Source organism: Perna viridis, chromosome 9, assembly GCF_037379345.1.
Source record: "Perna viridis isolate PV_CMFRI_1.1 ecotype Kerala chromosome 9, ASM3737934v1, whole genome shotgun sequence".
NCBI classification, from domain to species: Eukaryota; Metazoa; Mollusca; class Bivalvia; order Mytilida; family Mytilidae; genus Perna; species Perna viridis.
The window spans coordinates 37,145,423-37,167,309 of NC_142453.1; the positions used below are offsets into that span (position 1 = coordinate 37,145,423).

At 32.4% G+C, this 21,887-nt stretch overlaps 1 protein-coding gene and 1 long non-coding RNA gene across 12 annotated transcripts in view; one reads left to right on the forward strand and one right to left on the reverse strand.

The window, feature by feature from the left end:
- The window catches only part of LOC148608245 (small G protein signaling modulator 1-like), a 64,324-nt gene that overhangs the window by 14,493 nt on the left and 27,944 nt on the right, over positions 1-21,887 (forward strand). For 8 of the 11 annotated variants that reach the window (XR_015914932.1, XM_088543859.1, XM_088543850.1 and 5 more), the window contains exons 5-8: positions 9,974-10,108; positions 13,645-13,712; positions 14,195-14,355; positions 21,516-21,653. Coding sequence is in view for 10 of the 11 variants with exons in the window: in XM_088543859.1 (XP_088399985.1) it covers positions 9,974-10,108; positions 13,645-13,712; positions 14,195-14,355; positions 21,516-21,653 (502 nt within the window). In the remaining variant the exon portion in view is untranslated. The remainder of the gene's footprint in view (positions 1-9,973; positions 10,109-13,644; positions 13,713-14,194; positions 14,356-21,515; positions 21,654-21,887) is intronic. The other 3 variants (XM_088543854.1, XM_088543858.1, XM_088543851.1) reach the window with 2 other exon arrangements.
- On the reverse strand, positions 534-14,286 carry LOC148608247 (uncharacterized). The gene is made up of 3 exons (XR_015914933.1): positions 14,150-14,286; positions 13,383-13,498; positions 534-607 (listed from the first exon to the last, which is right to left on the reverse strand). It is a non-coding gene; the product is annotated as an uncharacterized LOC148608247 (long non-coding RNA).

Consider the following 21,887-nt stretch of genomic DNA (forward strand, 5'->3'; position numbering starts at 1 on the left):
GCTTCCAATGATTAATTAAATTTTCATATTATGATTACCAGAATATTTACAAGAAGTCTATGTTCATACTGCTGATTACCTGAATATTTCTAAGTAGTCTATGTCCATACTACTGATTACCTGAATATTTCTAAGTAGTCTATGTCCATACTGCTGAGTACCTGAATATTTCTAAGTAGTCTATGTCCATACTGCTGAGTACCTGAATATTTCTAAGTAGTCTATGTCCATATTACTGATTACCTGAATATTTCTAAGTAGTCTATGTCCATACTGCTGAGTACCTGAATATTTCTAAGTAGTCTTATGTTCATACTGCTAATATAGCATTCCCCACACCTGGTACCTATTTTATTGAACACCTACAGGGCCAGCTTACATAGTGTTTTCTACAGTAAACAAAGATGGGATAATCACAACCAGTAATTGTAAACAGCTGTAATTGATTACAAGTTTATGAGTAATCATTTGTTTTCAGTAATCATCTCAATTTTTTATTACAAATAATCAAATAAAATATATTACTTTTTGTACAGCACTGTCTAGACCTTTTGATGATTTTACATGTAGATAAAAATTTCCTCCCATCAGCAGTTATTTTATACAGCTACAAGAAAATAAAAAACATTTTTTATTATATATGAAAATCCCTGTATTATCAATCAGATTATCAATCAAATTTCTTATGTTTTTTTTTTAGTAAGAAGGGACCAAAGGGGGTCAAGCCCCAAAAATCATCTTTTCAATTTTTTGTCTAATTTTGAAACGTTTTTTTATTGGATTTGTTTTAAAAATCCCTGCCTGTATTTTTCTATCAGATTAACATTGAATTACACTTTTTTTTAGTTACAGGGGTAGAAGGCAAAGCTTTTTGATTTGAAACCTTACAGCAGAATTTTTTTCATCTTTAAATAAAAAATTTCAAATTTTTTGCTGTGTTGTGTCCAAAATGAACTGTAAATCCCTGTGCTTAAGTGTGTCAAAAACTGTGTCCACACTTGTCCAAAGTGAAAATTATCTGATTTCTATGAACACTCTGGTGTTATTATCTTTCAACTTGATACAAACTTATGCTGTTTATTGTTAGAATATATAGGGGAACAGACACTAAAGGTATCAGTCTTGTATTACATATTCCTGAGTGGGTGTACGTTAAAACATAGAGGTTAAAAAATATAGTGTGCTTTCTTTTTGCCTTTTCCTGTTTTTGTTTCTTGGCAAATGACTATCATTTTTCATCAGAAGTACAGGGTAAATATCAAGCTATGACACAAAAACTTGTTTTTGAAGAAAAACAGTATTTTCATGAAAAATAATGCTTCAGAGAAGGGGTCTATTTTATGAACTCAAAATAAAAGTGAAAGTAGAAAAAGTCTATTTTTAGTTCGACCTGTCCTGGTGTACCAAAGTTCTTTTTTTTTTTTTTTCTAAAATGGACCTGAAAATTATTTTTGACATTTCCTTAATAGAAAAACATGGTCAAAAGTTAGATTGAAACTCCTTGTTTATTGTTTAAAAAATCATAAAAATTTAAGGTATACTATAGAAGCCTATGGGGCAAAGAATACAAGACTGAGACCTAAACAGAATATGATATATTGTTCAGCTCAATACACATCAGTGTTGAATTAAAATAGTGAGAGGTCAGTGTACAGAAATCTACCTTTACACTTGATTTTATGTAATTAAGTTAACTTAAATGTTTCTTGACAAGAACTTGTCCCATGATCAGACTATTGTAACCACTTTGTCATCTTAGTTACATTCTATTTGATTAAAAGACCAGTACATTTCTGCAGTTATCTCCCCTTATACTATCCTGTGATAATTGACCACAAGGAAGTTGTTAACTCTGATTAGCTGATGTTATTGATCCTAACCTTTAAAAGAACTAGCCTATTTAGAGCCATAGTTCTTTAATTGACATGTCATTCTTCAAGTATTGTATTAGTTTTCAATGTAGTATTGAGGTGAAGGTTATTCTCATGGAAGATGAAGCCAATAAATCACTCATTCATCTAATTTCCATTCTTGCTCTTGGCATTTAATTTAATTGTTATTTCACATCCTTGTAACTACACAATATAAGGAAGTAGGAGCCTGGATAATATATTACATTATTAATTAACTCTAGTATTGTCTTTTAATAGAACCTGAACTGTCCTTACAATATTAAATCATTAACCTGGCCAATGTCAAAAACCTAAGTGAACATTGGTAAAACAAAGTGAATATTGGAAAAACAAAGTCAATATCATTTTTTTCAATAGTGTCCAGGTTCCAGTTGGTGTCCTTCAAAAATTTATGACTTCAGTGCAAGTGGATGTGTAGGATTTTAAGGACTTTACTCTAAGCAAATTATTAAAGAGTTGTAGAAGATTTGTGGAAATGTAAACACATGATGAAAGCTACACAGTTTTCAAGAAGAATTGTTTGAATATGTTAGTTTGAAATTTGGTTAAGTCCAATTAAGTAAAAGAAACGATCAACAAAAAACTGCATGACTGGATGATGTTACAACACATTTTAGTGCAAATGATTGACTTTTCATCTCACCCTTTATGTATAAAATTTGTAGACCTCTAGGGTTAAATGGATGTTATAAACATCTTCATGATAACAGTGGAACCTTACTTTCTTAATTAATAATGGTACCATTACACATTGATTTTCACATTGGCTGAGTTAAAGGTCCTTGTCATATTGGCAAGCCATGGACCTATAACTAAGTCAATATGAAAGAATAATCAAGGGAACCAAGGTTATAGTGGTAATTCAGGGACAAAGACCAGACATGGAAAACACACATACACAACAAAGAACATTAAGTAACTAAAATCATACATACAAAATAACACAAGCAAAAGAGCAACTCGGACTCCACTAAAAACTGGGTGCATGGACCATGTGCACCAGTATAGTAAGCGTCCTCTGCTTTTCTAGAAACATCCGCCGAGTTGCTCATAAAAATTCAAGTCTTGGGTAGACAAAAGAGGAAAGGAAAACTATAACATGTTGAACAAATCAGTTTTCATGGTGCAGATGGATACACCTAAATGATCCACAAGTTCATGATGACGACCATAAAACTTATGTAGTGATGACTTCAATCTTGTAGCAAAAATAACCCTGTTCCAGAAGCTTATTTGTTAGAATTCTAGCACGATGAAAAATCACTATGAAATAATACCATAGTATTGAACTGAAATTATTCAAGCTTTTGGTACCTTTTACACTGAAGAAAAAAAATGCTCACTTGAATATATATAATAATACCAAATAAACACCATATTTATATACAACTATAGTCTTTTCTGTATACAGATGTGTTTATTTTTTTTAGAAAACCATATATTCTCCACTTAAATGAACCAAAACAAGAACAATAACTGTTGCAAAATGCCAGTTTCATATGCAACATGTAGAATTTTCATTTCATATGTGCAACAACTGAATGACAAACTAAGACTGGTCATGTGGTCTGTACAAACTAAGACTGGTCATGTGGTCTGTACAAACTAAGACTGGTTATGTGGTCTGTACAAACTAAGACTGGTTATGTGATTTGTAACAGAATGACAAACTAAGATTGGTGATGTGGTCTGTATCTGTTTCTGAATTAGAAATAAAATGTTTATTTTGTGGGTTTTTGACATGCATGATTGATTTATGAAGACTGCTAGATAATTGTTCAATGGCATACATTTTTATTAAAGGAGATCCTGCAGTGGTATTTAGGGAGATAGGTTGATTCAGTAAACATTTAAAATAAAATTTTGATACAACAAAGCAATGAAAATGTTTCCATCATCAAGATACTTCTATTAAATTCAAAAGAGTCTAATCCTGTGTACTGGTATTTTGTCAAACCATGTCAATTCTTAACTATACACTAAAATTTCTTTATCAGACTTAAATCTGTTGACATCTGAGTCAAAAACTTTGCATTTACATATAGGTGAAAAGGAGCAAGGAATTCTGATTTTAAACATGAGAGATTTTTTATTGTGGAAATTTTAACATTGGCTAATTTTAAAGCTGATCTTTTTAGTGTTCCTTTGAAATGAATCTTGACAAGCTTCAAATTACTTAAAGAATGCCTTTATAGTAGTTACGCAAATATTAACCTCAGTCACATGGTACAAACTGAATAACCCACACACTCTCCACCACAGGTGTTGTGGTTATTTTGAAAAGGTTGAAAATAGTAAAGAAATTTCTTATTATTCAACATTAGCATAAAAGCATCAAAAACTGTTGATGGCTACAATGTCACATGGTGAAATAATGTCTATGAGATGATAAAACTTTCATCCAATCAGAACACATGTTACTTCTGACATTAATTTTTTTTATTTGAAAAATGGCGAGATGGATTCATATAACTTGTAGTAGTATTTTAATTGAGCCAGTGGTACCTTCATTTGAACCAGTCTTACACTAGATCAGTTGACCTCTTTGACCATTTTTGAAATGCCTAATTTGCATCTTTTCAGAACTTTTCAAAACTTTTCTGCATAATCTATCAAGAATATACATTTGAGCAAAGATACCTCAGATAAAATCTTATTCATCAAGATATATCATTATGTATGTCAAATTTATATAGATGTTTGAATCTTGTGAAACTATCCTGCAATTACCACAACCCCCTACAACTTGTTGACTATTTATAACTATAGTTCACTATTGGTTCTAATCTGAGTAGTAACCCCTTCTCCTTTAACAATCAAATGATCTATAAGGCTGATGTTTATAAAGGCAATGTTTACATAGATAGAGACTGATTGCTTTCACTTATTGACTGTCCCAGGACTTATACAGAGGCCAGTGAACTATAATGTGTTGATTTATCAGTTTATATTTTATTTCCAATACTGAATTGGTTCAAGTGAAGACAGTAGATACCTTTATTAGAAAAATACCTACTTAAACTTTATTATCTGAGATCGAACTTTCAGAATGAACTCCTTAGTGATGGAAGTCTGTCCAGGAGGATGCCAGGATGTCTGTATATGACTTTCCATTATGTTGTCATAATTCTCACAATATTTTCACACTTTTTGAGAAAATCAATGATATTTAATTATCCGTAGAAACATAGGATAAACACTTTGTATATGACATCAATGAACACCTACAGGTTTCTATAGGGGTTACAGGCCCTCATTCTCTATGATGAATGTAGAGAACTCAGGAATAAAGTTTCTATAGAGGTTACAGGGCCTTATCCTGTATGATGAATGTAGAGTACTCAGGGAAAAAGTTTCTATAGAGGTTACAGGTCCTTATCCTGTATGATGAATGTAGAGTACTCAGGGATAAAAGTTTCTATAGAGGTTACAGGTCCTTATCCTGTATGATGAATGTAGAGTACTCAGGGATAAAGTTTCTATAGAGGTTACAGGTCCTTATCCTGAATGATGAATGTAAAGTATTTAGGGATGAAGTTTCTATAGAGGTTACAGGTCCTTATCCTGTATGATGAATGTAGAGTACTCAGGGATAAAGTTTCTATAGAGGTTACAGGTCCTTATCCTGTATGATGAATGTAGAGTACTCAGGGATAAAAGTTTCTATAGAGGTTACAGGTCCTTATCCTGTATGATGAATGTAGAGTACTCAGGGATAAAGTTTCTATAGAGGTTACAGGTCCGTATCCTGTATGATGAATGTAGAGTACTCAGGGATAAAGTTTCTATAGAGGTTACCGGTCCTTATCCTGTATGATGAATGTAGAGTACTCAGGGATAAAGTTTCTGTAGAGGTTACAAGGTCTTATCCTGTATGATGAATGTAGAGTACTCAGTAATAAAGTTTCTATAGAGGTTACAGGTCCTTATCTTGTATGATGGATGTAGAGTACTCAGAGGTAAAGTTTTATATAGAGGTTACAGGGCCTTACCCTGTATGATGAATATAGAGTACTCAGGGATAAAGTTTCTATAGAGGTTACAGGTTCTTATCCTGTATGATGAATGTAGAGTATTCAAAGATAAAAGTTTCTATAGAGGTTACAGGGCCTTATCCTGTAGGATGAATGTAGAGTACTCAGGGATAAATTTTCTATAGAGATTACAGGTCCTTATCCTGTATGATGAATGTAGAGTACTCCGGGATAAAGTTTCTATAGAGGTTACAGGGCCTTATCCTGTACGATGAATGTAGAGTACTCAGGGATAAAGTTTCTATTAAGGTCACAGGGCCTTATCCTGTACGATGAATGTAGAGTACTCAGGGATAAAGTTTCTATTAAGGTCACAGGTCCTTATCCTGTACGATGAATGTAGAGTACTTAGGGATAAAGTTTCTATTAAGGTCACAGGGCCTTATCCTGTATGATGAATGTAGAGTACTCAGGGATAAAGTTTCTATTAAGGTCACAGGTCCTTATCCTGTACGATGAATGTAGAGTACTCCGGGATAAAGTTTCTATAGAGGTTACAGGGCCTTATCCTGTACGATGAATGTAGAGTACTTAGGGATAAAGTTTCTATAGATGTTATAGGTCCGTATCCTGTATGATGAATGTAGAGTACTCAGGGATAAAGTTTCCTTGTCATTACTTCAGATTTGAAACTTATAATTGATGTATTGGTGATTGTCTTGGCATATATTGTTTTTCTAGTTTTGTTACAGACATTGCCTGTTTAAGTGATGGAAGTCTGTCCAGGAGGATGCCAGGATGTCTCTGTATATAACTTTCCATTATGTTGTCATAATTCTCACAATATTTTCACACTTTTTGAGAAAATCAATGATATTTAATTAGCTGTAGAAACACAGGATAAACACTTTGTATATGACATCAATGAACACCTACAGGTTTCTATAGGGGTTACAGGGCCTTATTCTCTATGATGAATGTAGAGAACTCAGGAATAAAGTTTCTATAGAGGTTACAGGGCCTTATCCTGTAGGATGAATGTAAAGTATTTAGGGATGAAGTTTCTATAGAGGTTACAGGTCCTTATCCTGTATGATGAATGTAGAGTACTCAGGGATAAAGTTTCTATAGAGGTTACAGGTCCTTATCCTGTATGATGAATGTAGAGTACTCAGGGATAAAGTTTCTATAGAGGTTACAGGTCCTTATCCTGTATGATGAATGTAGAGTACTCAGGGATAAAGTTTCTATAGAGGTTACAGGTCCTTATCCTGTATGATGAATGTAGAGTACTCAGGGATAAAGTTTCTATAGAGGTTACGGGTCCATATCCTGTATGATGAATGTAGAGTATTCAAAGATAAAAGTTTCTATAGAGGTTACAGGTCCATATCCTGTATGATGAATGTAGAGTATTCAAAGATAAAAGTTTCTATAGAGGTTACAGGTTCTTATCCTGTATGATGAATGTAGAGTATTCAAAGATAAAAGTTTCTATAGAGGTTACAGGTCCTTATCCTGTATGATGAATGTAGAGTACTCAGAGATAAAGTTTCTATAGAGGTTACAAGGTTTTATCCTGTATGATGAATGTAGAGTACTTAGGGATAAAGTTTCTATAAAGGTTACAAGGTTTTATCCTGTATGATGAATGTAGAGTATTCAAAGATGAAAGTTTCTATAGAGGTTACAGGGCCTTATCCTATATGATGAATATAGAGTACTCCGGGATAAAGTTGCTATTAAGGTCACAGGGCCTTATCCTGTATGATGAATGTAGAGTACTCAGGGATAAAGTTTCTATAGAGGTTACAGGTTCTTATCCTGTATGATGAATGTAGAGTATTCAAAGATAAAAGTTTCTATAGAGGTTACAGGGCCTTATCCTGTATGATGAATGTAGAGTACTCAGGGATAAAGTTTCCTTGTCATTACTTCAGATTTGAAACTTATAATTGATGTATTGGTGATTGTCTTGGCATATATTTTTTTTCTAGTTTTGTTACAGACATTGCCTGTTTAAGTTTTGACAACAGGGATTTTTATTGATAACACATTTGAAATATGACATACTTTGATGGTATTAATGGAAAGAAGTGCCATTTGTTCTATAAAAAGTAGAAAATTGAAACACTAACTGATTAAAGATGGTTTCTATTAAGATAGCATGTATGTACAACTTACATATAATATAACCTTTAATATGATCATGCAAAGATCCTATTATAAGACAAGTGCTTAGTAGAAAGTTTGTGCTGTCACGTATTGGAATAAATATCCCAAGGTAAAAATACAAAAGTTTGTTACTATTTTATTATGGTACCCTGCTGCAAGTTAAACCAACCACATATATTTCAGATTTTCTGTACAGCTAAATCTTGAAAATGACTCTCAAAAACAGTCCTTGCCTATAAACTTTCAGAGTAACTTCCGTCTCCCATACCTGTACCAAATCATCAAGTGATGTGATTTTGGATGCATATTTATTTTTTATTCCCGTATTGCATGTAAAACAAGTTGAATAATCATAAGCTTAAGATGGGCAACCAGTCCTGTAACGTTGGTAACAGTCACTGGTTTGGCTGAAATGTGGATGGGAATCCGTACACGGCACGGATGGTGGCTCTTTAATTAGACATACATGAACAATAGAAAAAGAAAAGAAGTAAGAAATGTAAAGATCCTGATAAGTTTCTTCAGAATACCATTAGTTTTTTTTTTTTAAAAATGCATTAAATTGCTTTCTGGATATTTGATTTTTAAGCTAAGAGATGGCTAGCTTTTTAGAAAAGCTAGTATCTATCACTGTCAAGTACAGATATGGTCTCATGATTACTGACCAATTTTATGTCAGGTTGAAAAGGTTAAATATTGGTTTCTTGATCATCAAACATTATAAGGAAAGAAAGGTTACTAACAGGTTAGAATCATTCCTAATACATAATAGGTAGGTTGAACTTATTGTACTAACTTATGTCAGTTACCTTCCCGTAAACCTAGCGTTCTCAGTGAGCAGTTTATTTCTATTCACCTTTGTATGAAAACCTGTTAGTTCTAATGAATTACTGTTATAATTATGGACATATTCATTGGTAGTCCTTTATATTATGACCAATGTCCTTGTGATGATGCAGAATTTCTAAATCCTGAGAGGGATTCTCTGCAAAAAGATGTTTGATGACAGTTATAATAAAATGAAACTTTAGATAGTTCATGTCTGATCACATTAAAAACCAGGTGTTATAAAAGTTGATCAAAGATAGGATGCCAGCTACATTTAGTGCAATGCCTATACATGTAGAGCCATCCCAGTTGATGATGTGAATTCAATATACAACGTATGAAATCCCTGGATGTATAATATCAGTGTATATATTCTTTGTACAGTGTAAATATGACACTCATAACTTTTCAATTATAATTTTATTTTTCCATGGTGGTACAATGTAAAAATTAGTATGATGTCCTGTTTATACTAGTTTATATTGCTATAACTACTTCATATTTATTTTTTTCCAAGTACCGACCTTCCCACCACTCTCTAGGTACAGCCGGGATCTAGCAAACAAACTATATTTTAAGGTTGGCATTATTGAAAGATATCTGTTAAGTAAGTTGTACTTGATTAAATGTTGAAAATAAAGTGAGTAAGCTACCCCATGGCTTTTTGTTATAAGGCCAAAAAATAATAACTTTTTGTCAGTTCGAAAGTTCATAAGAGCTTATGTTTATTGTTTTATGTCTTTCTGACTTTATATAAAGCTTGTCTATAACTTGTTTCCCACTACCAGCAAGAAAATAAAAGGGTTGGTAGGTAGGGGAATTATTTTATTTTTCAAAAACATTTTATGTTGAGTTGTCTTGACTTTAACAATGCTTGAGCAAAAATTGCCATAAAATGTTTAGAGTAGGCACAAAAAACTAAGGTAGGTTGTGTATAGGAAACCGACATATTATTCTTTTGGCCCAAGATAACATGATAAATCTGAGTTTCAGGATGTTACCATTATCTCATTGCATTTCATGTAAAATTTGGGAATAAAAAGAAAGTGGTGTTTAAATTTTTAATTCCTTATTTTTTTTCAGAAAAAGTATTGATTCTAATAAGAACCAGACAAGGAGACCACCAAAGAGTTTAAACCCAAGATATCTCTGGATTAGATTAGCCATATTTGAGAAACAGTTGGCTAAAATATTGGACCATTTAGTTCAGAATCATAGGTAGGTTAAAGGAATAAACAAAGGACTTATGTATTAGTTAGTTTGGTTCTAATCCTATTTTAGGCCAAGTTTAGTTTCTCGAACTATTTTCTTTATCTTGTTGAAGGGAATTCGAGTACAAGGTAAAACAGATTTTGGTAGCTATTAGGTTGGTACTCTTTAAAACTAGGTGAGAATAATCAATACTAGTATAAATATTGGTGAACAGCTACAACAGTCATCAATACTCAAACAACAAAACAGATACATATTCCAAAGTAAAGAATGTTAGTTGTGAGCAGCATACTAAACTACACATTTACCATAGACACTTCACACATGGGACTAATTACATTACCTTTTTACACACACACACAAGTACTTAGAATTTTTAGCATACATTTACTAAGTTTGGGCTGCTTCATTCTTTACATGAGATTTGATTTTATTCCATTACTTTTCTTTAGCTCACTTGGGGCAAATTTCAACGAAAGCAATTTCTGTCATTTAGGTTCTTCATCATGGTAATAACTTTTTCTTTAAAATTCTTCTCCTTTGAAACCATTAAGTGGATTGTATCCAAATTTGGTCGATTTCACAAACAAAAAAAATTTGGCTTTTTTTACCTTCTATTTTTAAGCACAGTAAATAGAAAACAAAACTTGAATGACGTTTAACTCCCTTTTGAGTACTTCCAGTATGGAGTTCAATTTTGGAATTAGGTCTTCTAATGACTTAAGTTTTAATGTTGCTGATGAGATAATACTCCTTGAAACATGTAGACAGCATATCGAAATTTGCATTAATATGATTGTTATTTTTGTGTTAGGTGAAATTTAGCCAGATTTTGACTGTTTTATTTTTTTTATATATCTTTTTCCTTTTTTTCTAAAAATTTAAGGTGTCACTCATTACTGATCACAACCAATATCTCCATTTCAGGATTATGGCCTTTGAACTGCAATATAAAAATTTCTGATTTCTCTAGAGTGTCAAGTAGCTATATATTCTCTGCTAGGGCCAAAGATTTAGATAGTATCATCTAACATTTAGATTAATCTCATTTATTTTACGTCATTATTTCAAAGAGATTTATATGGCCTGTTGAGAAAGTCTTTATGATTAAACTGATACACAAATATCCCAGAAATGTTTATGCTTTGACTTTTCTCTGTTTATAGATCTCATTCTTGACATTAAAGATTCTCTTCTGTAATCTGGTTTCAAAATAAAGTGCAAGTTTCAGATTTCAATGGGATCCAGTTTGAATGACAAATCTTATTGACACTAAATTTGTCGTTGACGTCAATCGCTGCGTACCTAGAACTTTGCTAAGGTTACAGCACTGTATTGATTTTCAGCAATGTTTTCCTCTTTTAAAAATGGTGACGTGATTGACAACATAAAATATAAAATAGAATCGAATGACAATAAAAATCTGATTTGTTTCCCAATATGCCAATATATGATATCGTCAGGAAAGATAATATTACAATGATAAAAACATGAAACTAGAAGCAGTCAATTTCTCCACTTGTATTTTAAATGGTTTTTATAAATGTTGAAAAAAAGCATTTATTTTTAAAGTTTCATTTAGCAGTAGATCTAAATAGGTAAATCTTTTCTTAGCATTAAAACTGTAAATTGGAATCCTTCAAGATTAATTTGAATTTACCATGCATGAAGTTTTATACCAATCTTGAGTCATAGTTGTAATGCATATTGTATGTTGAGGACTGGTTCTACATTGGTCTTATACATGTGTTATCATTATTCACAATATTTGTGTAGTGCACTATCTAATTGAAAATTACTCTAAGTGCATTGCAATTATGAAAATCAAAATATTATTAACTACTTGTGGACAGAATATGTACACGTATACATGTATATACAAAATAAATACTTGACCAAGTAAAAGTTATACTACATGAATATAAGATAAGATGAGAAATGAAACTATATAAAAATCATGAAAATGTGATTAATTAATTATAATAATATATATTAAAAGTAGAATTTCCTCAATTAGATGAAGATAAAAAGAGATAAGATAACTAGATAAGTAGTTATTCAATCAAATGTTAAAAATTCTTGAAAAACAAGTAAAAAATAAACTCATATTTACATATCTTAAAATAAAATTCTTTAATATCTGTTTAAACACTGAGACTTCGTTCCTAGTATTTTCTCAATGGTGGATTGCCTTCCCAATTTAGAAATTTGCAATATAAATATTAGTGGTATATTTAGTATCTACATGTATATCTTGCTAGCCTTGTTAGGGGGTCACCTTTCTGTAGTTAAAAGTACTGGTGCATGTACCTTGTGGGGACTTTAGGTCTCTGTCAAGGATATTTTGATTGCCTTCTTAATTCAGCAATGAGCTTTTGTCACATATGCTTTGAAAGTCCCCCTAAAAAAATAATGGTCCCTACAAGTATACAAATTTGTAGCTGCAAGTATTAAATGTAAATACAAACCAGCTATTGTCTTCTGTTCAAGCTGTGGAGGGAGGGCTTTTATTACCACTTCTATTTGATTTTCACCTCTGTTGTTGGTTTATCCAAAAGATCAATTTTATGGGTGGCAGAGATTTCTCCCTCCAATGTCTATGAACTTCTTTAGATATAACATGAGTAAGATTAATTTTTTCACAGACTCAAAATTGATTGAATCTCTATTTTAGGATATATTTAACAGGAGCTGATAGCTAGAACCTAATAATTGTTGATTTTTACTTTAAGTAACCATGACATTCTAATACTTTTTGGGTAATATTGGTCTTAAAATATAATATTGCTTTCAAACACAATGTATAATCCAGACATACATTTCCTTGGGTTATTAGAAACCTTGTATAATATTTTATTGACATAAAACTTTAAGTTATGTTATAGCAGTAAAGTCTGTAGATTTCAGCATTACATTTGTTTTGATTGGTGGTATATAAATCCAATTATTCTTTGACATTTCACAATTTGATTTTGTAGGTTAACTTTTGTCACGTTGTCATTAAGACGAACTTTTGTGTTTAAGCCACTATATTTATGGAATATAATAGACACAATTCAAAAGTTTGTTTTAATCAGACTGCATACAGGTTGGTCATGTTTCAGTTGAATTTAAATTAGACCTACCAATTGTTTCTTTCAGTCAATGAAAGTACGATATATCAAAACTGTTTTCTGCTTTCTGTTCAGATGACCATTCTTATCAGCGAATCATATTTCAGCATTCAAAATCATTATTTAAAGTGAAAAACATTAGGACCCTGAAAAGACCATTGGATTACCAGTGTATCAACCTTTCATGACCAGCTTCCTTCCCTTCTGATCCTTCAAAACAACTTTTGTTGACATTTCAAATCAATGGAATTTCCAAAGGAACAGTCTGCCCATTTGATGTCTTCTGAAAAAAAAAACCAGGTGTATCTTTGAATTATTTCCTTAAGTTAGAGATAATGAAGTTTATTTTCAGTATACAGGCTCAGCATACCAGTACCTATTCCACCTGTAGTCATTATCCTTAATAGTTTTTTGATGTTGTGTTTTCAGTAGGTTTTATGAAGAATTTGCCCTGATCTCAGATCCAGTAGATGGCCCTATATTTGCATCATTGCTTGGTAAGTGGTTTCTTCTAGCATAACCGATAACCAAGGACCAACTTATAATGTCCTTATACCCAAATACTGTTATTTACAGCTTTAAACACATCAGCAGATAACAGCATATTACAATTTATGTTGGGATGCATACTTTTAGGATTTTTTAGAACTACTGTAATGAAATACGCAGTTTAGATCAAATGATGAACATATGAATGACCTTCACAATAGTACATCAACATATGAATGACCTTCACAATAGTACATCAACATATGAATGACCTTCACAATAGTATGTCAACATATGAATGACCTTCACCATAGTACATCAGCATATGAATGACCTTCACCATAGTACATCAGCAGTGTATATTTATATATTTTTTGTAATATGTTTTTCTTGCAAACAACTTCAACAACATACAATTGCACGACCATGTAAATTAACTTCTTACCAGTAATGACTGCTTCGTTTCATCTTGATTGTTACATCTTTACAGTTGGACCATGTGCTTTAGACTATTCCAAAATGAAAACATCAGACCACTTCTGGACAGACCCACCTGCAGATGAACTGGTTCAAAGACATCGGATTCATTCCAGTACAAATCACATTACTGGACCTGGTTCCCCAAAAAGACCAGGATTACAGGTACCAGTGGTAATATCAAGTTTTTCAATCTCTATGTGTGAACACATTGCACCTTGAGTATTGTGTAATTACGTGTATACACATAGGTGTAGCATATGCAACAACAACTGCTATATGTCTTAAAACCAAGTATTCTTGCTTTGTTAAAAAAATCTTTATATCATTGGCTCCAGTCCAAAATTAAAGGTAGAGCTTGTTATAGATAAGAAAAAATTGTGTAATATGACTATGGCAGTTTAGGAGAAAAAAATACTATAAGCAAGTGTTTTTTTTTCAAATTTTGCTTGTTCAGTTATGTTTACATGGTAATTAATTTGCAATATGAATGTAATTTTGTGGAAAAAAATATCACATTCGTTTAGAAGATCAGATTTATGAAATGTAAGTTTTTTTTTGTTTGTATCTGTTGATCAACATACAGCTGTTGTTGTTGTTAGAAATATAGCAATCAATCTCCATGTACAGTGAAGCCAAACTGTGTTCAGAATAGAAAGGTGTTGGATTAAGCAATGTTCAAAATACATTAAAAATTGATAAAAGGGACTTATTAAACAAGAATCTGACAGGTTTCACTGTATATTGTATGAATATTTAGAAGACTTTATGATATACAAGCATTTATCTTATATTTTTTCATGCACCTGCTGTTGTAAAAATGATTTTTGTGGTTTGGTAAAATTTGTTAGGTTAAAGATTTGGCCTCAGAATGATGAACATTCTGCCTGTGTAATAGAAAAGATTGGGAAGAAAGGAATTTAATTCTATGATGTGAGTTGATTTGAATAAAAACCACAAAAATTAGTAGCTAAAGAATAACATCTTTTAAAGTAGAAATTCTTTTTTTTAGAAAAAATTGTCAGTTTTCAGATTTCAATATTTCCTTTTAATGTTGTCTTGTACTTTACTATAAAATATGTTTCCATAGTTTATTGTTAATTGTATCATCAAGCAATTTATGAAGAAATTTTAATTTATGATTATACAATACATGTATTTGGTTATAGAGGTATATATTGTTTTGATTAGTATAAAACTAAAAGGCCAATCTCCCCTTGGTTTTTTGGTCCATCTCTTCCTGTGGGCATTTGGGCCTATTTCCTCTTTTGGTCTTTCGGCCAATCCACTATTTTGGCCTTATAGTGACTTCCTGATTTTTTTAACAACACTGTAGTAAGTTATACTATCCAGTATGCTAAAATTTTCATTTCTCATTAAAATTCTGCACAACTTTTTTTTTGTGTACTAATTTGCATAAGGATACAGATCAGGTAATAGACATTAGAGTGGTGTAATGCTTTCAAATATGGAATATACCTCTACCCTAAGACTGTATGTTTGGATCTTCTTGTCTCCCCTACAGAAAGTCAAATTTGTCCACAGAAACCAGTTTTTCAAGTCTTCATATGTTTAGAAAAAATACATTAGAAATGACAGGAGGTAAAGTACTTCTTTGAGTATAGTCGAGGTCAAGCAAATAACCTTAGTCAAGGCCAAGCAGCATATAACCTCTTCGTAGAAGATTAATACAGGACTTGTATGATAAACTATGATGTAGATACATTATGTGGTGAATGAAAAGTTTTAGACGTTAAAAAAACAATTTCTAATTTCTTTTTACAATTATAATATAAACAACATAGTATGTTTCTCACCTACATAACCAGATGTTGCCATCAGTGACTTACGTTTTATATATTGTTCCCTTATATAGAAAGTCTGTATGACCTGCTTTGAAATATGATTATGGTTTCCATAAAAAGAAGTTTGATGTAACATCATTATTGTTCATTATAAAAACCATTGAGGCAGTAAAAGACACATTTGCACATACTAGTGATTCTTTTGCTTTTAGAAGTTAATTGAAATTGTTTTTAAATCTGAGTTAGTTATTTGCTAAGAGACATTTTATGGCAGTTTTTATGAGAAATAATAGGTTTTAAAACAAGTACTTTCTCATTACTGCTGTCTTTTTTACCATAATCTTTTTCATCTATGTAAACAAATAGAATGTGTCATGATGCCGCTATAACAATAGATGTCAGTACATTTAATGGTAGTGACATAACCATAATGCTGAATCAAGTTTTCCCAAAAAGTCTTACAGTTTAAGGTTTTAATTTTGCTATTGATTACCCCCCCCCCCACCACTTTGATGTGTCAACTTGTGTTTTTAAATGGTTTTAAAAATTCTACCAGACAAACCATTGTTGACTTATTTAAGTTATTCAGGTCCTCTGTGTCTGTATCTTTCTCCATGATCTGAGTTTTTGAAAATTGGTTTATTTCATCTAATTATATAATGGCAGTTACTGTTATATTATTTGACCATTGCTTTGAATACTAGCTCGTCATCAATACATCGATATAATGTTTTATTAATAGACCACAGTAGCAACAGTTGAAGAAATTTATAGTTCAATCAATCTGGATGTAATGACCACATTTACATATAAAGTATGGCCTTGGATGTTGATGACCTTGTAGCAGGGATGGAATTGGTGGGTCAGATCTGGTTGTCAATAATATAGATTGTAGGTTTTGAGATAAAAAAAAACCCACTTTATTCATTCAATTCAGAAAATGATGTGTCATGAGATGAAAAAGTGGAAGTTACTGGTTAACTCAGACTGGGAAATTTAAGAAGCTGAGTAAAGATTTGCAATATGATACACTGAGTGGGATTATTTTTTACTGTAATATTTTCATGATATATGGCATTAGAAAAAAAAACCATGCTCAATATGTCTTCACAACTATAGGTTTGACCATCTTTATATCCCCACAAAGGTTTAGGGAGATATGTAGGGTATCACTCTGCCTGTCTGTTCATCTATTCACATTTTTATATAAGCACAACTCTCCTTAACCTGCTCCAGGGATTTTAATGAAATTTTATTGGAAGATTAGGCATTATATGTGGATGTGCATGAAGGAATGTAATTATTGTCTGAAGACTCCAAAGAAAGATGATTCAACTTAAGGGTTTTACATGTTAAAACCTTTTAAGTGCAACTCCTCCTAAATTGCTCAAGGGACATTGATGTTGGCATGTGCATGAAGAAATATAACAATTGTTGGATGATTCCATAGGGAGAATCTAAGTTAAAGGTTGAAAATTTTATCTCCATTTGAAGCAAGTCATATTCTTTAGTGAGCTTGCTCACAGTATTTCTAGTATTGAATCACATGACAAATTTAAGGAAGAAACAAGTAAGCTGATTAACTTGTTGTAAAACACTGTATTTTTCTTAAATAAAAGTTTCTGTTGACGATGTATAGAACTCCATCAATTTATAGATGAGGATCTGTACAGTTAAAATTACTTCCTTTCATGTTAGATCTTTATAGTTAATCAATAAGCCTGGTGCCATACTATTTAAGCTTATAGGCATTCACTGTACCGTGACCTACTATAGTAATAATGGTATTGGAACTGTTTGAATATCAACAATCTGTCTCTGACAAACCAACAGTGTTTTGCTTTTAACATTGATTAAGAATTGACAGGAATCAATTGTCTTTGATAATTGTATTGTTACATCGCAGTAGTGGGTCTATCTAATTACCACTGATTATTTTAACCATTAGGTTCCAATGACTTTTCACAATCACATAGATTGGCAATAGAAATGAAGACATTGATAGAATTTTAAATACTTTCTTCTTTATCAGTGATCTTTTTTTTCTAATTTTCTTTATCACCTTGTGTGTAATGGTTTGTGGAAGTAAGAGTACAAAAAAGTTGTTTGTTTAGGTAAATGAGGTTTGATGCATAGTTACTGAAGAAATTTGTTGCTTGGTTTGATGCATTATAAGTTTCTTCAGTACTAAAGTGATTGGTTTATTGTAGAAGGAAAGAAAACAATTATATAGATTGACAAGAAAATTTTATGAACTGCTACAGTTGTATTTTAACAGTTGGAAGTGGAAAAACAATTAAGAGATAGAGTTTTCTCCCACACCTTTGATTGAGTTCTCTTCCACATCTTTAGTTGAATTTTCTCCCACGTTGTTAGTTGAATTTTCTCCCACACCTTTGGTTGAGTTTTCTCCCATGTCTTTGGTTGAGTTTTCTCCCACATCTGTCTTTGGTTGAATTTTCTCCCCTGTCTTTATTTGAATTTTCTCCCTTGCCTTGGTTGAGTTTTCTCCCACCTCTGTCTTTGGTTGAATTTTATCTCACCTCTGTCTTTGGTTGAATTTTCTCCCATGCCTTTGGTTGAGTTTTCTCCCACGTCTTTGGTTGAGTTTTCTCCCACGTCTTTTGTTGAGTTTTCCACCACGTCTATGGTTGAGTTTTCTACCACATCTTTGGTTGAATTTTCTCCCACGTCTTTGGTTGAGTTTTATCCCATGTCTTTGGTTGAGTTTTTTCCCACACCTTTGAATGAGATTTCTTTCACATCTTTGATTGAGTTTTCTCCCACACCTTTGATTGAATTTTCTCCCACATCTTTTGTTGGGTTTTCTCCCATGTCTTTGGTTGAGTTTTCTCCCACACCTTTGGTTGGGTTTTCTCCCATGCATTTAGTTGAGTTTTCTCCCACTTCTTCAGTTGAATTTCTCCCACACCTTTGGTTGAGTTTTCTCCAGTGTCTTTGGTTGAATTTTCTCCCACATCCTTCTTTGGTTGAATTTTCTCCCACCTCTATCTTTGGTTGAATTTTCTCCCATTCCTTTGGTTGAGTTTTCACTGACTCCTTTGGTTAGATTTTCTCCACCACGTCTTTGGTTGAGTTTTCTACCACGTCTTTGGTTGATTTTTCTCCCACGTATTTGGTTGAGTTTTCTCCCACACACTTTGAATGAGTTTTCTTTCACACTTTTGATTTAATTTTCTTCCACATCTTTGGTTGGGTTTTCTCCCATGCCTTTGGTTGAGTTTTCTCCCGTGTCTTTTATTGAATTTTCTCCCATGCCTTTGGTTGGGTTTTCTCCCATGCCTTTGGTTGAGTTTTCTCCCACACCTTTGAATGAGTTTTCTTTCACATCTTTGATTGAGTTTTCTCCCACACCTTTGGTTGAATTTCTCCCACGTGTTTGGTTGGGTTTTTTTCCCCATGTCTTTGGTTGAATTCTCTCCCATGTTCGTCTTTGATTGTATTTTCTCCCACCTCTGTCTTTGGTTGATTTTTCTCTCACACCTTTGGTTGAATTTTCTCCCACGCCTTTGGTTGGGTTTTTTTCCCATGTCTTTGGTTGAATTTTTTCTTCCACTTCTTTGGTTGCTCTTAAGGGGAAACAACTCATCAAAATTGTATTAATCTTGGGAATTCTGTTGGTACATAAACAGTTTTTCTCTGGAACAGCTCAATGACATGAGATTGTCTCAAATTTAGAACTTTGTAGCAAAAAAAGGTAATAACTCACTGTGTCATATACAGAGGCTGAAAAATATTTTTTTAAACTCAAGGACATCTTCTCAAAAACCCTGGACATGCAAAATTATTTGCTATTTTTTTTTTTTTGAATGTTGGTTTCAAGTGAGAAACCATCAGAAGTGCAAGTCCTGAAGCATTTGACACAATTTTTTATTCTTGAATGTTACAAAAAGTCTGTTCTGTTTTGCTATGTTGAACATAAGCCTAGAACCAAAAGAGATTTTTCAATGTTATATATAAAGTCATATATCGGTTATTATTACCATAGCGTAAGTACATACTAGGTGTAAAATTGTTTAAAGAAGCTTAATATTCTGTGTACATGTGCATGGACCAGTAATGGCAGTAATGACAATAACTCCTTTTATACATAGTTTATGTCTTGCTTTAAAGCATTTTTCAGACTTTTTTTGAGTTAATTAGCATCTTGATAGGGTAGTCATTGAAAATGCTTTTGAAAATTAAAAATAAATATTGTCTTCAAATAAAAGATTAAATAATCAGGAATGCTTGTCAAATCATTCAGTCAGTCCCCCCTTTTTGAAAAAAAAAATTAAAATAGCATTGAGTGCAGAACCTTGTTTTACAAGATAAAGAAAATCATTCAGTAATTTGTGTATGATATAATAGTTATATATTCTGTGCTTGATGCTGCAAGTTCATGCAGTTTGTCCATGTCTTCCCTGAACCCATAGAATGTAGCAGTACCTTTGATATGATATTAATCAGGTGTCTGGTGGCACAAAGACCCCTTTGATTTGATTTGATTATTTATATATGGATGTTTAACTATAAGGAAGTATCAGTATAATTTCGCTCTTCAATCTGTTGTTCTTTCATGTTCTATAGAAACAATCACTCATTAGAACTGTGATATGTCTTCAGAACTTTCTTCATGGTTTTTAATGCTTCCTCTGTCATTATAGATTTAAGTGCTGTTTCAAAGGAAGGGCTGTACCAGTACTATAGAATCCATAGACGTTTCTGGGATGTATTGAACTAAAGTTACTTTTAAAAATGTTATGGCTTTGTGCATCACTCCAAATATATTTTTTATGGTTATAGCCTCAAAGAGTGTCATTATCATACCCTCATTCAACAAGTGGGTGGTCCATTTGTCCCATTTGTCTGTCTTTCATTTTGTTCATCCATCCATCTTTTATTTTGTCCATCTGTTTGTCTTACATTATGCTCTTCTGTCTGTATGCCCATCTGTCTGTATGTAATAAAAGTAAGTGTGGTTCACTGATTCTGCAGAATTTAGATATTTTTTATTAAATTTTGAACCAAGGTTTCCAAGTTTCGCATAGATTAACAGCAAAAATGGGTTTGTTGTCATATTAACACACCATTTACTTACTATTAAGCTGTATTAGTAATAATTTTCAGGGCCAAAACCCAACCTACCCCTTTAGTATAGGGTTTTCTATTAATGGGGCAATACGTTTTAAGGGATTTTGGTATTGTCCAATATCAGCTTCCTATGCAAGTAAGGGTAAATATAGAACAATAACACATGCAACTTTATAACAATCCTTGCTATTATTTTTCCTTCAAAATTACCCACAGCCCCAATTCACCTAAACTTCTAAATTTGTACATTTTTTTTATATTTCCATTGACTACTTTATGAGATTTTTACTGCAGCAAACTCAACATCCTATTTCAATAGCTCATGTCATTTGTAAGTTGACTGACATGCAGAAATGGGAATGTTGAAGAAGTTTACATATTCCTCATTATGACCCAGCATGCTGTCTTTGAAGATTAAAATTGTTTTTGTTGCAGGTGAGAAGAAATACTAGTTCCAGTAGTGAAGAAAGTTCTAAAAGCTTCCATCTGTCAGCCAAGGAATATGTGGAGTCATTGCACCAGAACTCAAAGACCACTCTGTTGTATGGGAAAAACAATGTTTATGTCCAACCGGTGAGTTAAAAATGATCACTCTGTTGTATGGGAAATACAATGTGCTTGTCCAGCTGGTGAGTTAATTCTTGTGGGAAATACAATGTGGTTGTCCAACTGGTAAGTTAAAAATGATCAGTCTGTTGTGTTAGAAAAAGCAATGTTTGTCCATCAAATGAGTTAAAACTGAAAGACAACTCTGTTGTTTGGGAAATACAACTGGTGAGTTAGAAAAAGACCACCCTCTTGTATGGG